Source organism: Ornithodoros turicata, chromosome 4 (genome assembly GCF_037126465.1).
Source record: "Ornithodoros turicata isolate Travis chromosome 4, ASM3712646v1, whole genome shotgun sequence".
Taxonomy (NCBI): domain Eukaryota; kingdom Metazoa; phylum Arthropoda; class Arachnida; order Ixodida; family Argasidae; genus Ornithodoros; species Ornithodoros turicata.
Window position 1 is genome coordinate 8,575,901 of NC_088204.1, and position 16,071 is coordinate 8,591,971.

The window sequence follows — 16,071 nt, forward strand, 5'->3', positions numbered from 1 at the left end:
GCTCATATAGAATGAGTTGGTACTCTGAGCGCGTCCGTGGATCCAGTGAGGTTCATCATATGCAGTTCATACATTACCAGGTACCCCCCCCCCCTCCCCTATGACATTGCACAGAAGACCTCGTAAAACGATAAATGACTTATCTTGCCAAGATAACTACTGCAACTTATTCCTCATTCCAACAACCACATCATCATTTCCAGTTGTGCCGCCTACATAGACAAGAATTAAGGCACTGAACTGAAGACGAGCTGTGAACTGTGAGCACAAAACACCCTCATTGTTCACAAATAAACTGTACAGCCAAAGCATGAGGTGAAAGGGAGAAAAAGTCACATGCTTTCGAGGTATCCTCCTCTCAGTAGATAGTAGTAGGAGGACCACTCCCAAAAAGCATGCTCCAGGACACAGGCGTCTGCCACACCCCAGTCTGGCCTCCTCCGGAACTTTCCTGAACACAACAAGAAAGGCGATTTCCAAAACTGATGCCTCAAGCAACATTTTTGGATTCTAAATGCTAAACGAAGTAGTACATACCACAGGACACAGGTGGAGCCACTCGTTCAGCCTGTCAGCCAATAGAATGGCATCGGGGGTGTTGTCTCCTTCCGAGCAATACAGGAGCAGAAGTACCACAGGGATGGCATCTGACACGCTAAAAATGATTAAAACGGCCATGAAATGTTAACGTTGTAATGGATGAGATACCTTGAGACAAGACCTCACCATTTCTCCAGAAGTGACCTCGTGATTCCAGAGCCTGGCATGAGGAGGACTCCATCGGAACTGATTTCGTTGGTCACTGGATCTTGTTTCTCCAGCTTCTTCCAGCATAAGGATGACAACTTGTCCTGTACCATGTCTGTGACTGATGGTGAACAGTAATAGTGCACCGAATACCTGTGCCAAATGAAAGCTTATCGAGGGCGCGCTACATGGAAAAATATTTGCAACGTAGAATGTTTTTCTACCTTGAAAGCTCTGACGGAGAGCTGAACTGAGACAAACAGCTGGAGAGCATTATAACCAGCTTGAAGTTCTCACTCTTGATCCAGCTGGTAAGAAACTGACGATATTCCGCTCTGCAGTTCTGAAAACAAGCACACACACGCTTGGAGGAACGTTCACTTAGTCCTGGTATCAGTTAATGCTTGCTAACCAAGCTACGAATGTAAACACGTAAAAAATGAGTGAAAGAGAATGAAGAAATTGGGTATTAGCTATAAAAATTGTTATTTATTAAAGGAGGCTCTTACGGGGGAGACAGGAGTTCTTTGCTGCACGATGAGGAGTTTGCTCTGGTGGCAGACATACACTGAGAAGAGTTCAAAGCCTTTAGTTAGAACGGGGTTCAGAGATACTACTCCAAGTAAACTGGCACAAAAAAAGATTGCAGGATATACCAGTGATTTAGAAAAGAAATCACCTTGGCAGGCAGTCGCGAGTCGGTTATCACCGACTCTGTAGGGATTCCCTCCGACAAGAGGAAGGAGAGCTGTGGAATGGATGTAACCCACCAGTTCATTTGGAAGACTGGAGAGCAGAAGATCTACCGCTAACTGTGCCGCATTGCCAACAGACACCACAGGCTGCAATTGAAGTGGATTGTACAACTTATATCAACTGATGGCTAACGAATGTAATCTTTTAAAAATGAGGTAAAAGTTCTTGTCGGAAATGTTGGTTCTGTTTAGATGTGCAAGTCACCTACGGTGAATAACGCGTGCATGCAAGTTTATGTGGCCAATACCATGTTAATACTCACAAAAATCAAAGTGTACTCGTTCCATCTGTGATCTTTATAAGCTTTTAGAGGGACAAACATATTGCTCAAATCAAAAGATCGCGACGAGCAACCCGGCGCGAAACCTATGTCACGCTTGTTTTGTTTTCCGTGCAACTAGCCGCATTATAACAAAATTTTATGGTAGTAATAATAGCAGTAGTAAGCAGGTAATTAATTTCAATAATCTTAAATATATTTTATAAAATCTACTATATCTTATTGATGTAAAAACTAAATCTTTTTGCGAGCCATTAGAATACTACAATAACAGGTGGGCGTCATTCCTGTTCAACACAAATCGTCGTCTGCCAAAAGCACTTGGTTGTATTCCGAAACTTTTTCCGTTTAGAAACATCTTGACGACAGCTCAGCCGCTGAAATTTAGGTAAAAATGGATAACGTAAAACTCAAAGTACAAAAGGAGATTAGGAACATGAACTTGCTCAAGGAAACGGTGAACAGAAGCAGCCAGTTAACGAAAGGAATGTGTACCATTCTGTCGTCGTTCGACGATCGGCTTATGAAGCTAGAACGAACTATTTTACCTGTTTACCACGAAACTGGAAACCTTCAAAGGCGTCAAGAAAACATCGAAAAAACGCTCGTGCAGCTCGATGAGGTCGTCCAACTGTACAGTGTATCGCAATGCGTCGGTCCTGTCGTGCAAAAGGGGCCCGGAGACAATCTGACAGAATTCCTCGAAGCGATTGAAAAAATTCAGCAGGCCATCGACTATTTCGAAAAGAACAATCCTCACAATTCAGAAGCCGGGATATTACAGTCGCTGTTCCTGACTGGATCGAGTAATTTGCAGACGGAATTTGAGAATCTGCTGTCGCGGCACAGCAAGCCCGTTCCTCCTGTGGCTATCTTAGATTTAGTGGACGATGTCGGCCTTGCTCCGGAGCAGCTGCCAGCCAAAGTGGTTGAGGACCTGGCAAAGATTGCTGGATGGCTTCAGAAGAACGGGGCAGACACACAGCACCTGGAAACGTACGCTAAAGTTCGGGCGCGGACACTGCTCAAATCAGTGCAGGTAACTCCCTTAACTGCCTTAATGAAATACGACATCGCCTGAATTTATTGGGAGTATTGTTACATGACAGTAATTTTTTTTCAAGAAAAGTGGTAATTTTCTGCCCATTGTGGTGCAGGGCCTCCGAGAGCACCAGAAGGCCTGTTCGGGCAACAGCGTCACCTTACTGCACAGTTCTCCGCAGCTGGGCGGCCGTAAGAGCCGTGAAACTCCGCCACGCAGGGTTTCTCGCAAGTTTCAGGAGGCGATTCTGCGAGGTCTCAAACGCAGCGACACCAGCCTCACTTCGGAACCCAAGGAAGAAATTGTGGAACAGGAGATTGAAGCGTACCTCACCCTACTTACAGCCGTCTGCAGACTGGCACATGCTGAGCACGAGCTATTGCAGTCCATCGTTGAGAAGCTGGAGGGTGGTTTTCTTGCCCAGGTATACACGTTAATATACATACACAATGTGAAAATACATGTGAGCGGTCTATGATTACCTCGTGCTTGAGAAAACACAGGTACTCTTTTCTTTCTCCAGAAACTTCTATTCGAATAATCGAGCCAGTTATACAAAATTCCATTTTGCCAACATCAAACGATAAATGCATCAATTTCAATGTTGAATTTGCATAACGCTGCATGCTTCACATCTTAGACAGTTACCAACTTGCCCGATCTGTCACTGTTACACTGTCTGTTTCTTTGAAGGTGCTGCTACCAGCTCTCGAATCTGTTACCTTGGAAGGCGAAGGTCTGGCCGGCCGCGTCAAGCGCTGTGTCGCTCGACATGACTTCTTGAACGTGCTCTGTCTCTTCCCGGTCCTGCAACACCTGCGTCAACTTCGTGAAGAGTACGATGCCACGTTCAACCTGGCCGGCGGTGAAGCGGGTCGGAAACTGCCCTCGCTCGCTGTGATGCTGCAGACGACGCTGAACAAGGCGCTCGAAGAGCTCGTGGACTCCATAAAAAACGACCCGGACACCAAGATGCCCCGTGATGGGACCGTACACGAGCTCACCAGCAATGTAATGATGGTTCTGGAGCACCTGCTGGGATTCATAGACTCTGCCGGGGCGGTCCTTGCAATCTCGGACGTCGTGTCCTTCACGCAGAGTCGAGATCCGAACAAGGCGGCTCTCGCGCAGTTCGTAACAAGAGTCTTGTCCGCCCTCGGACTCGCGTTGCAGAACAAGAGCAGCAAATACGAAGATTCGGCTCTCCAGGCAGTCTTCCGACTAAACAATTTCCATTACATCTTACGGACGCTACACAAGTCCGGCCTTCTGGACGTCGTCCACTCGTACGAGCGTACGCTCGGACAGCAGTACCAAGAGAATATCCGTGACCAGAAGCGCTTGTATTCGCAGAGCTGGAGCCGCGTTCTGCACTACGTGCTCGAAGTGGATCGTCCGCTGTCTCCGGGGACAAAGTTAAAAGACAAGGACAGGCAGAGCATTAAGGACAAATTTACGGGATTTAACAAAGAGTTGGAGGAGATGTGCCGGGTACAGAAAGCGTATGCTGTTCCAGACGTCGAGTTGCGCGAGGCTCTCAAGCGTGACAACAAAGAATTCATCCTTCCAAAGTACAAGGCGTTTTACGACAAGTATGCCGCAGTTCCGTTCACGAAAAACCCGGACAAGTACCTCAAGTATTCGCCGTTAGACGTGTCCAATTTGATTGACAGGTTCTTTGATGCGGCTGCTTAGTGGTCAATAGGTTCTGTGGTGGGCTGTAGACACAGTTCCAGTGTCAAGAAGGGTGAAAAATATGGACAAGTTTGTTTTCTATGTATTTATTGTTTGTTGAATGGAATAAACTTTCGTCACGATGACCATGGTAGAGTCATTGGTTGGGGATTTTGAAGGTATGTCATGACCACGGCTGAGATTGAAAGCCTGAAAGAAAATCGTTTTAATTGACGCGAGGTTTGTTATTTGTTATGCATAATGTTAGCACATACATGAAGCTGCTCAGGATCTGTTTGGTATCATCGTTAACCCGAGAATTGGCGAAGCTGATGCTGGAACAGTAGAGGGCAACCCAGGCACACCACTTGAGCTGAAATAGCACGCATTACTTGCTCATCATGCATATTCCTAACGTTGTTATCATTCTACCTTAAGCATAAGGCCACACATGCTGAAGATCATCGACAGAACATTCATGTAATCGGGCGTTGGGTCATCGCCCGGCGACCCTCCTGCAGCTGGTATTTTGTACCTGCACGGAGGAACGTATGACACAATCCATGGCTTCAAGAACGTTGTTGCAACATTCCCCACTGTGTAATTAGTGGGGAATACCTGATAATAATGCATACCTGACTATTTTGTCTGGCCTTTTGGGGTCATTGGAGTTGTTTGAAGACATGGCTACGTATTACCGTTCACGAATGATCCAATTAAATTTGACACGGGCGAATCTAGCAGAACATGCAGCAGAACTAGCGGAAGAAGGAAGCCATATTTAAATGTAACTTCAGCCCAGTCAGCCTGGTGGAGCTGTCGTTGGGAAGAATAAACTTTCAAGGTTGAAAGAATGCACTCTGTAACAAGTTCTATTGATTTATTTGTCTTTTATTCCTGTGAGTTTCTTTGCTTAGGATTCACACAAAAAAAATAAAACATGTAGTCACTTGCTATCGCCGCTATCCCCGCTATCGCAGACGCAGAGAGGACCATTCGTGCAAGTCGGGACGAATAGAGTCGCTTGAAGGTTACAGCACTTGATTTATGTATATTATGCGCCTTGCACGTGTGCATATGCATGGTAAGAGTTATTCCTTCTTCCATAAGAGCAGTATGGGAGAAGAACCAGAAGAACTACGTCGCTTCGCGGAGTCGACTCTCCGATGGCCTCGTCACGTTCCTGTGCGCATGCGCATTTCTTAACAGAAAGCAGACTGAAAAGGCAGAAAAGAGCAAGATACGCGCGTAGTTTGAGCGGGAGAAGTCGTGTTGGGGGAACTTGTCAGTATTTTTGAGTAATCGGTAAACAGTAGTTTCGGAAGCACACATTTTCTAATGTTGCGTTCAAGCAGACTTAAGAAAGAGCTAGAGATTTTGTCTTCGCAGCTTCCCGCTGGAATTACGTGTTGCCCAAGAGACGACGCTTTGGATCAGTACGAAGCAGGTACGCGTCTACCTTCGAAAACCTTGTTCGCCTCAGGATTTCGTTTCCCCTTGAGCAGTGATTTCGGGAACCCCAGGTACACCTTACGAAGAAGGAAAATTCAAGTTGAGCATAAATATTCCAGAGAGGTAAATACCTATTTCGCATGAAACGTATTATTCCAGCCCTCTTGTACTAGAGCTAAGTTTTACTCAGTGATTTATCCAAACCCCCCTCCACCCCCCTAACTTTTTCAAATGTGTACCCCCCTACAGGGGGTGTCCTTGCGATTCCAGCTTTAGACACATGACGGTAATGATAGGTTAAGCTGTAATGACTTAACTATAATAATGACCCCCCCCCCCCCCTCCTCCAATTTTTTCCAACACCCTTCCATGCTTGGAATTCTGGATAAACCACTGGTTTTACTTCACGTGCCGTTGAGTCCCTTCCAAAGATGTTGCTTCCCTTGGTGTTAACAGACAATCTCTTTGCAGGTATCCATTCGAACCGCCAAAAGCCCGATTTGAAACCCAAATCTACCATCCTAATATCGACTCTGCTGGCCGGATATGTCTGAGTGTGCTACAAATGCCCCCCAAGGTAATAGGCACAATCATTTTTTTTATGAGTCATACATATAATTCGACTTATTGCAGGGAGGATGGAAGCCATCACTCAACATTAAAACAGTTCTTCTCTCCATCCAGCTTTTGATGAACGAACCCAACCTCGATGATCCTTTGATGGTTGATATAGTGAGCGAAAGCATTCATTTCAGAGTTGTACCGCACTTACAAACAGGGAAGGGTAACGGTAATGGTAACGGAAATGGTATATTACTGAAATATGAAGATGGTAACGATAACGGAAACGCATACCACGGTCCTCCATTACCAGAAACGGAAACGAAGTTATCGTCCGGTATTGAATTCGGGTAACAACTATTCCTGTTTTGCGATGACATTTGAGGGACTTTTCGTTTTTGTATTTTGATGGCTCCATTCCCTGTAATGCTCTAAATACCACACGAGAGCATGGAAAGAAATCACAAATTGGATCTCGAGGGTGTATCCCTCACTTGCCACACCCCATTCCTCATAACTCCATGACATCAACACATGACTATACTCCACCATAGCACGAGGTTGCCAGCCTATGATTTTTAGTTAGTTAGTTTGTACTTTCTTTTTCTTTTCACTGTGGCCATGGCAGTATTATTTACTATTGAGAGCGTCCGCTTATGAATGCGACATTGTATGAAAGTTACGCCCGTCTTGAGTTGGTGGACTCCCGGTGACTTAAGACTGAAAACATGTTCCTACATATATATATTTTTTATCTTGCAAGATGTGCGCATCCCAACGACGTAAAATTACTTGTGTAGTGTGCACGCGTGACACCGAAGCAACACTTGGGCAAAACAGGGTGCTGATAGAGCCGGACGGGCTGTCCTCCCGCAGCTCTGTAACGACCGTTCTATTACCGGAAACGAAATCGAAAGGCCGGTATTAGAAACGGATAACAGAGACGAAAATATAGCAGTAACGAAATTGGAAACGGTAACCAAAATACGCCAGTTATCCTTCCCTGCTTACAAATGAGGTTTTCCATTCTGTTTCAGGCTGAGCAGTTCAGGTTAAACAAGACACTGTTTCTGCAGCAGGCGAAGCAATTCACAAAGAAATATGCAAAGGTGTAAAGCACAGTTTTATTATCTACTGTCAGTAGTAGATCCAATTTTTTAATATTTATGTTCCACATATTGCGTACAGGATGTGTTAAAATGCGAGGAGTGAACTCGTCTTGAAGGTTACATAAATAGATACAATTTATTTTACGGTGTGGCAACACCTTGTGCGTATTTTTTACATTTTATTTTGTGCGTTTTAAAATTGCCTTCATGACCTCTCGGAAGACAGCGGGTAGGGAAGGGTGTCCCCACGGCTTCTCCAGCATCTCATCGATTGCTTGAAACGTCTGAGCTATGTATGTGTTGTAGAGCTCCACCAGTCCCAGTTCGTCGTACAGTGCTTTGATGGCCAGTTCGTCGGGACCTCCGGGTTTCCCACACGCAAAGTGTGCCTGAGAAAGAAAAAAAATAAACATCTTTCGCTTGACAGGATACGATGCAAGGTGACAGAGGAGACTGAAGTGCTAAAACTTTCTCCTCGAGGTAATGAAGGATGTCGTTATCTTCACAGCAGTACAAAAGGACCAGGATAGATCCATTGCGTCGTTTACGAATTAAATGTAAAACTGCATTCCTTTTGTGTTGTTGTTAAGGTAACTGTGCGTATTTCATTCTGTGAGGAGAAGTTATTGCACTTTAGTGCACACTTTTGAAAGAGCCGTGAGGAAGGGCGACGTCACGTTGACCTCTGGCGTCTGCTAGCAGAGGTGCATGCCCCCTTTCTAGTCTCCACTCTCCTTGCAACATTGCAAGGCTGCCAGATGCTCCAGTGAGGCAGCTGAAATGATCAGTGCTGCCTGGCAGATTGTACATATTGATGTCATCGCTCTCAAAGGCAGATATTAATTTTGTGACATGCATCACACGGAGCAAAAATATTTTGCCAGAATACAGTGAAAGGCCTGTAGATTGCCCTGATGTAGACGATAAGACACAAGTTTCAGTCCGTAGAGACCTACCGTGAATGTTTCCCGTTGACGAGCATTCATGAGCTGGAGAGCTTTGACCACGAGCCAACTGCACTTGCCGTCTACTATGTCCGTACCAATCTTTCCCACGTGCTCCGGGTTGCCGTAGATGTCCAAGAAGTCATCCTGGACTTGGAAGGCATGACCTATCTTGACAGCCACTTTCTCGGCGTCTGCATGTTGCTGGGGGTCACTTATACCAGCCTGGTTGGGAGAAATAAAAAAAGGAAAGCGAACGGTTGAGGTTTATGACCTGCAGCTCTGGGTGCCGACTTCCCCAGTTTTTTTTTAACCGCCAAGAAGATATGCGAGAGAAACAAAATGCAAGCAAGCTGGTGTAGGTTAGGTGCCGGTAACATTTCCTTGAGCCTCACAAGATATTTCTGTCCTTTTGCATATCTCTGCAGACTCTGGGAATGCTACCAAAGACAAAAAATATTTGTGATGTGTGTGTGTGTGATGTGGTGTGGGGATGGGCAGTATTTAAATACATTGTATTTAAAATATATTTAACTACAGGCAAGAAAAATGTATTTATATTTAAATACCATTTTAGGCGTATTTATATTTAAAATACACATATCTCATCCTCCCGTATTTGTGGGCTTCTCCACATTATTAGCCTCCCGTGATGAAGGATATCTTGTTAGAGGCTACAGGTCACTCATCCCCACGTGTTCAGGGATTTCAGTCCTTCTATAAAACTGCACGATGCGCGAATGAGGGCATTGTCGCCCCGGTTGCTTCAGTCTTGGAAGCGAGGAGAGAAATGAGAACACCAATTTGGGAAAAATGTGATTCGTGACCCTCTTGTGATACTTGACAAGGCCTGGCGTCTAAAGGGAACCCTTAAGATGCAACCGTTAGCGGCAATTCTACTCAGTCATTCATTGGGAACTTCAGATAATTTTTGACGGGGAGTTTTTCACTGTCATTGCTGAAGATGGAAAGTCTATGAACATAAGTAGAGGAGGCAAGCAAGCTGGTGTATATGACTGAACGGAAAGATCTCCTTGAGTCTGAGGAGCAGCGTGTGTGTGTGTGTGGGGGGGGGGGGGGGTCTGGGACGGAGGACTAGACAGGACAGACGGGGGAGAAGAACAGACGACGGCGACTCAAAAGCTGGTTTTGAGTCGTCGTCGTCGGTTCTTGTCCCCTCTCTGTCCTGTCTTCCTCTCATCAGTTCTCTCATGTTCAAGGAGATGTTTCTGTTCAATGGAAAGTCGCTTCACGCAAGATGGTGAAATCATTACGCTGCACCACGATAAAATAAAGAAATATGTGGGCACTGTGTGCAGCAGATGTGCATCCACAGGTGGCTCTATTTACACAATAATTTAAAAGAATAATGTGCCTGGACTGCTCAAAGTATTTACGGAAGTAGTTACAGTACTTAAATACTGTCTTAATGTATTTATATTTTGTATTTAATTACCTTCATCATAAAGTATTTATAGACAGTATTTAAATACATGAAAGCATGTAGTATTTTGCATTTATATTTAAATACCCGAAAAGTGTATTTATGCCCATCCCTGGTACTGACCTATGTATTACTGTATCGAATATAAGCAGACCGCACTGGTGAATGCATGCCGAAGTGTTTGTTTTGGACGTCTGAAAAGACATCCGACTGACTGTGCTTACATTTGAGTGGAAATTGTCTATTGAACTTCCCCAGATGACTTAAGTGTGCTCTTACTTGCAAAGTAATCTCATGCAATGTATGAAAGATAAATTTCTGGTTTCATAGATGTACCAAAACCACTGAGTCATAAGTACACATACCGTATTTCCCAGTGTGTATCGTGCACCGATGTACAACGTGCAACCCCAAAATTAGCGGGATTTGGAATATGTCCCATGTGTAACGCACACCGGCGGGGTGGAACGACTGGCGTTAATAGGGCACACAAACTAGAGCCCTGCACGGGCCGACTTTTCTGGGCCCGTCCCGGCCCAAACGCATCGAAAAATGGCCCGGCCCGATCCGGGCCCGGACCTTCATGTTTTTATGCGGCCCGGCCCGGTGACCCAGTGACTAGAGCCCGGCCCGGAATCTAAGCAAATAGAGCCAGACCCGGCGAGTAGATCCCGGCATAGTATTTCCAGTCGCGACGTACGCGTTTCTGGCGATTATCAAACAAATTTATCAGTAAATTTATAAGGAGAGAAGACAAACATACAAGTGATGGCGGTTTAACACCATAACCGCACCAGACCAAATTAAATCCAGAACGTACGCGGGCATGGGCGTTCTCATTACACTGTCAAGATTTTGCGGAGGTAGAGGACGCTGTCGACAAACTCCTTCTCCCAGTCCATACCCCTCTCACCAAGCTTTGCCAAGTGATCATGAAATACGTGAGGAGTGACGAGCAGTGTAAAGTGGCTTTCAGAATGTTCTCGAGGGTCGAATCATATGCCTAATGCAGTATCCCTTGCTTGTCTTTGCAAAATATGCACAGGAATGACGCAAGCGCATGGTGATACGAACTAATGCATCTCCATTGTGTGGAATTAGTTGCGTGGCCCGGCCGGGCCTGTCTCTCTGAAACATATTTGTCGGCCCGGGCCCGGCCCGCGGTGCTAGCGTATTTTGTCGGCCCGGAGCACACAGATTATAACAAGCCCGGCTCGGCCCGCGGCAGGGCTCTAACACAAACTAAGCTCTACATCACCATTAGTGTCCACCGTAATCAAAGCCTGTGTATTGAGTGTAAGTTATTTTTTGTGAGATCTGTCACAGACGCGGTATTTATCCAAGACCAGTCTCTTCGCCGCTCTCGCATTCCTTCTCAATCTCGCTGGCCTTCTGAAATCACTGACATTTCAAAGCGGTCCCATGCTTGTTGGACCCACTTCGCTACCTCAGCATGCCCTTTGCCTCTCTCCGCTACTCGTGCTTGCCATGTGTCGTTAATTTTTCACCAAATCTCCAGAACATGGCACTTACCGTGTTGAGCGACACTCCCCAGAATACTCCAGTGGAAGATGCAAAAAAACGTCATGGCTTTCTGCACTGCTAGCCTTGGAAAATATCCTGCGACACAGCCACACAATTTTCCGGACCAGACAACAGGAAAAGATGCTGACAGTGTCGTCTGCTAAGTGCACAATATACCACTCCTGATGTTCTGGCGCCGTGCGAATGCTCAGCAGAGCGGAAGTTCCGCCCTGTGAGCAGCTTTTTGCTCTTTCGTCCACTAGAATATTTCACGGGGATGTCACTCATGTGAATACACCATTAAGGCTCGGTTTCACCAACGGTTGTTAACCTTTGAACCGAGATCAAGCGTAGCTAAAACTTGACTAAAACTTGTTAAAAAATGACTTTTTCGCGAACTCTAGTTGACGATGCGATGAACGCTTCCGTAATAATAACTGCCTTTTGTGAAGCACAGTCAAACATTAAATTCAAGTTATGGGATCGTTGATCTCGGTTCAAGTGTGCATAAGTGAACAATTTATGCCTTTGTCAAGCGTCTGAGCCAAGGCTGGACTTCCAGGAGAACTCTGATAACGTAGATGCATAAGGAGCATACACCAGAAAATACGGTACATGAATGGCATGCCGGCCATAAGCCGAGATGCCGGCAAATGGCACAAACGAGAATACGATGCATACCACATACATGCCGGCACGTATGGGCAGTACGAAAGAGTAATACGCTGTCTTGTGCTCTGCGATGGCAGCGTAGCGCTGGTCCGTAAATTCCTTCAGGTCAGGCGTCGTGCCTTCTGGACTGGAAAGCATGTCGAGGCACTGGCCTTCTACTGTGCTGTAATTGATGTTGAGGAACAGTTCTACTAGGTCATGGTACACTGCCAAGTGGCCCAGGTTTTCGCGGAGCACCCTGAACACTGCACCCTGGAGGAAGAACGCGTCGTTGATGGCACGCAGTCCCACGCCTTCCACCGTGTACCAGCACGGCCGGCCGCGCCTCATCGTCGACTTGTCCATGATGTCATCCGCTATCAGGAAATAGGCCTGAAGCTGCACAAGGGGAGAAATCATGGCAGAATGCTCAGGCAAATATTGAGTGGAAACTTAGATCAAGACAGGGTGCACATGATCTATTCGTTCATATTTATGTGGGGTGTAGGTTTATGGAAAACAGTGTTCATGCTAAATCCACAAGCGTGAGCTCGCTTTTGTGAGGTAACTGCTACGACTGTATAACAATATAAAATCTGTATAAAAATTGTGACGTTTGCAAGCCGTTAATTTTTTTTTTCGAATTCAACAATTAGCTGATTTTAGGAGCTCACTAAAAATTTCAACCAAAAACCGAAGATAAGAGAAACTGCTGCAATTGTAAAGTTTATTTTCACAGCTGGTTGCTGCACAGGTTACTAGTAAGCATTTGAACCTACTTTACACAAGCACACGCTATGTCGCTTTTGTCAAATGTGGTATGGGCAATCTTGGGCTTATCACGAAATTGTAGCTTCCAGGGTTTCGAAAATTTAGTGGCTGCAAATATGTGCTTGAATCGTGAAAATTTGGACTGTGAAATTAAAGGGTATCGCAATATCTTCATTACTAATTCCAGATACAATTTTACCATGGCCCAGTTGTCATAATAGCTGTACAGTACTTCAGTTGGATACAAGCGATAGGACTTCTCCGAGTACCGTGCTATGTATATCGTCATGAGAGAAAGCAGTACTGCAAGCACTCTTCCAGGAAAATATGTGATCAGAATGCAGTGCAGGTAGGGTTGCCACCTTTCGTAGTGAAAAATCCCGGCAAGGGAGAGGAGGTGGAATAGAGGGAAAGGAGGAAATGTTTGCGGGAAAGGAAAAATAAGTGAGGGGTGGACAGTATACAGAGAGAGAGAGAGAAAGAATGAGCGTACTGGCTCAAGACAACAATGATAATAATAATGAATAACTAAGAAAACGACTGGTGACTACGGAGTTGGATCTGTGCTCCAGATTTATTCAAGCTGCAGTGGAATGTTGAAAGGAAAACCCCGTAAAAGCCCCTATGAAAGGTGTTGAGCCACAAATACCGGCAAAAGGCTGCCGGTATCACCTTCCTACCGGCAACCGGCAGAGAGAGCAAATAACCAGCCGTGCCGGTATAATACCGGCCTGGTGGCAACCCTAAGTGCAGGAGATTGCCGAAGTCCTAAATGGATGCGTACCAACTCGATGCACCAGCCGACTAGACAAGCTAGCTCGATCTTATCCGGTAGTGCTTCTTTGTCAGAGAGTAGCTGGTAGGTGTGGACAACGGCCATGAGGCGATTACGTTTTCCGTGCGGAACGTTGTAGTCCAGGACCTGGGCAGAGATAAGACTCTTCACAAGACCAATGCATGTCACGGCACACCTGTCTGAGGGTTTTGGCGACATCGGCCATCGGCGAGGAGTGCGTCGTAGTTGTGAGGTCTGCAACTAGTTTCTTATAGGCCTTCTCGACTGGCTCGTCCGTAGGATGCAGGACAAGCAGCCTAAATGTGAAGGAGTCCAACGAAAAGAAAAGTAATAAGCGGCAAACTGTTCAGGGTGGTTCACAAGCTATTTACTCACAAATAGTGGGACAGAATAGAAATGAAATGTGGTGTTTTAAATCGGTAATGATTTCGTTTTGAATAGGGAACAAAGACAGCACTGTCATAAACAAAAAGTAATGAGACTAAAGCTCTGAAGTGTACAGTTCTGAGGGAGAAACTGGACACAAATAATGCAGAGAAGTATCCATCATACTGTCGCAAAGAAAAACCTGAGCAAGCAGATCAATCGAACATGGAACACTGACTACATAAACAAGCCTGGCGGGAAATTGCAGAGATAAATGTAACAATATCCAAGTGCAAAAAGCAAGCCTTTATGCGGATTCTGTTGAGAGCAAGATACCTACATAAGTAAGCAGATTGTGTGCAGTATTTAGGATGCCAGAAACCTAGTTTATTCAGTATATAAGACAAAATTTCCTGTAGTTGTCGACACCGCTGGCTTTTCATCGTATTGATGCAGAGTCTGTCTTTGAATGTGCCCTGTCTGCCGTACAGATAAGAACAGGACATCCTGGACGGTAGGCTGAAGGAAACAAATAGCTTTTACCCGTACATTACGGTACGCATATGTGTGCATATATGAGGAAGATTCTTCCAAAGTTACACATAGGAGGAAATGCCCTTGAAGAAACTCCAAGGGCCCGTTTCTGCTTAACCGTCAATCATGCGACAACTGACAATATACTGTTTCAAAGCCTCGCGATCACTGGAAAATACCCCTGGACGCATGCGGATCAAAGTTGTGGGTGCCGTCACGCGTGGAAGATAGCTTCAAATACACCAAAAAATACAATGGTTGAAAAATAGGCTGTGAGCATGCAGCATTTGTATGGAGACAAATGATCTCGCAAACTTCTAAGGATGTTTTTAATATCTGTATTTCTTCCGGCTTCAGACACTGTGCAATTGCTTGGAAAGGGTATGTTCCTCCACCACAGTGGGGGTGTGTCTGCTCCACATGCAGCCTCATGCAAATGAGAGCATGCATTTTCTGCATGTCTCGCAGAGTGATCACAATTTTTGGAAACTCAACATATTTCCTTTTTGCCTTTGTGAATGACGCATATGACATGATTGCCTAACCATGCATAATAGAGAAGTCTATTATGCATAAAAAGAGAAGCGGTATGCACTACAGGCAGTGGAAAGCAAGGAGGATGTGAATGGACTTAAGATGCTGCTATGAAAAGCATGAGGGATTCTCTTCTTTTCAAAGAACGAACGAACATTTAAAGAAGTGCAAAACTGTCCGAAGTCGATGATTTCTCGCGTACAGAGCATAATAGCGTTGAGAAAATTATCTAAAATCAGAAATACCGGACGGAATTAATGGCTTACCTGTTCTGTGTCTTGTGTCCCGACATTTCGAAGTGGGGAATATGCGCCTCCGTATCACAAACGTTCTCCCTTTTGAAGTTGACCGAGGAACTTGACCTACTGGAATGAGCTGTCGCAGCCACATAAAGCCCTCGAACCCCCTTTCCTCTTTTATGGCCCCCGGCAGTTTGTAGTTTTTCCTGGACGCCGAGCGTCGTTATCTTTCGTATGAACGATTGCAGGAAAGGACGAAGAAGCATGACAACGCCCAAAGAGAGGGTCAACGTGACACGCCACAATCTGTTAATCGTGCTCCGATATCGCACGTTATCAAATAGCAGCACTACTGCACACAGATGAGTAAATAGGAAGTTCAACTTCTAAATCATACCAAATGTACGACGGCCTTATTGGCCTTATCAGCACGTTTATTAGTAACCATTACGTCGTAAAAGCGATAACAAGCACGTCGGCTAACAGGCACTAGGAATGACCACGTTACAAAAATGACAAATATTGCAGCGCAGTTGACCCAGAAGTTATTCTATACGTTTATTTTGCGAGAATTTTTGCTCTTTTGTGAGGAAACCGATGTTTGGGAACTTCGATGTCGATTATGAGCGAGCACCAGGGAAGTTTCC

General features: G+C 45.3%; 5 protein-coding genes across 6 annotated transcripts; 2 read left to right on the top strand and 3 right to left on the bottom strand.

Moving 5' to 3' along the window:
* Positions 1 to 259: 259 nt before the first annotated feature.
* Positions 260 to 1,908, bottom strand: LOC135390943 (proteasome assembly chaperone 2-like). Its single transcript, XM_064620947.1, has 7 exons — positions 1,766 to 1,908; positions 1,427 to 1,589; positions 1,257 to 1,315; positions 972 to 1,090; positions 727 to 900; positions 538 to 655; positions 260 to 451 (listed from the first exon to the last, which is right to left on the bottom strand). The coding sequence occupies exons 1-7, from the start codon at positions 1,823 to 1,825 to the stop codon at positions 359 to 361; spliced, it is 786 nt and encodes a 261-aa protein (XP_064477017.1). The 5' UTR covers positions 1,826 to 1,908; the 3' UTR covers positions 260 to 358.
* A 155-nt stretch (positions 1,909 to 2,063) lies between these two features.
* Positions 2,064 to 4,645, top strand: LOC135390938 (exocyst complex component 7-like). The gene is made up of 3 exons (XM_064620940.1): positions 2,064 to 2,822; positions 2,941 to 3,249; positions 3,519 to 4,645. The coding sequence occupies exons 1-3, from the start codon at positions 2,178 to 2,180 to the stop codon at positions 4,518 to 4,520; spliced, it is 1,956 nt and encodes a 651-aa protein (XP_064477010.1). The 5' UTR covers positions 2,064 to 2,177; the 3' UTR covers positions 4,521 to 4,645.
* Positions 4,591 to 5,290, bottom strand: LOC135390945 (PAT complex subunit Asterix-like). Its single transcript, XM_064620950.1, has 4 exons — positions 5,135 to 5,290; positions 4,932 to 5,034; positions 4,775 to 4,872; positions 4,591 to 4,709 (listed from the first exon to the last, which is right to left on the bottom strand). Exons 1-4 carry the CDS (start codon positions 5,182 to 5,184, stop codon positions 4,637 to 4,639), a joined length of 324 nt encoding a protein of 107 aa, XP_064477020.1. The 5' UTR covers positions 5,185 to 5,290; the 3' UTR covers positions 4,591 to 4,636.
* A 202-nt stretch (positions 5,291 to 5,492) lies between these two features.
* On the top strand, positions 5,493 to 9,281 carry LOC135390944 (ubiquitin-conjugating enzyme E2 T-like). Of its 2 annotated transcripts, XM_064620949.1 has the most exons (6): positions 5,493 to 5,583; positions 5,889 to 5,946; positions 6,005 to 6,074; positions 6,423 to 6,528; positions 6,585 to 6,683; positions 7,550 to 9,281. In XM_064620949.1, the coding sequence occupies exons 1-6, from the start codon at positions 5,581 to 5,583 to the stop codon at positions 7,625 to 7,627; spliced, it is 414 nt and encodes a 137-aa protein (XP_064477019.1). In that variant the 5' UTR covers positions 5,493 to 5,580; the 3' UTR covers positions 7,628 to 9,281. The 2 variants fall into 2 exon arrangements, with proteins under 2 accessions (XP_064477019.1, XP_064477018.1); XM_064620948.1 differs by lacking the exon at positions 5,493 to 5,583 and having other exon boundaries at positions 5,692 to 5,946.
* Positions 7,617 to 15,900, bottom strand: LOC135390942 (farnesyl pyrophosphate synthase-like). The gene is made up of 6 exons (XM_064620946.1): positions 15,452 to 15,900; positions 13,927 to 14,047; positions 13,740 to 13,877; positions 12,215 to 12,583; positions 8,578 to 8,790; positions 7,617 to 8,010 (listed from the first exon to the last, which is right to left on the bottom strand). Exons 1-6 carry the CDS (start codon positions 15,688 to 15,690, stop codon positions 7,801 to 7,803), a joined length of 1,290 nt encoding a protein of 429 aa, XP_064477016.1. The 5' UTR covers positions 15,691 to 15,900; the 3' UTR covers positions 7,617 to 7,800.
* Between the last annotated feature and the right edge of the window lie 171 nt (positions 15,901 to 16,071).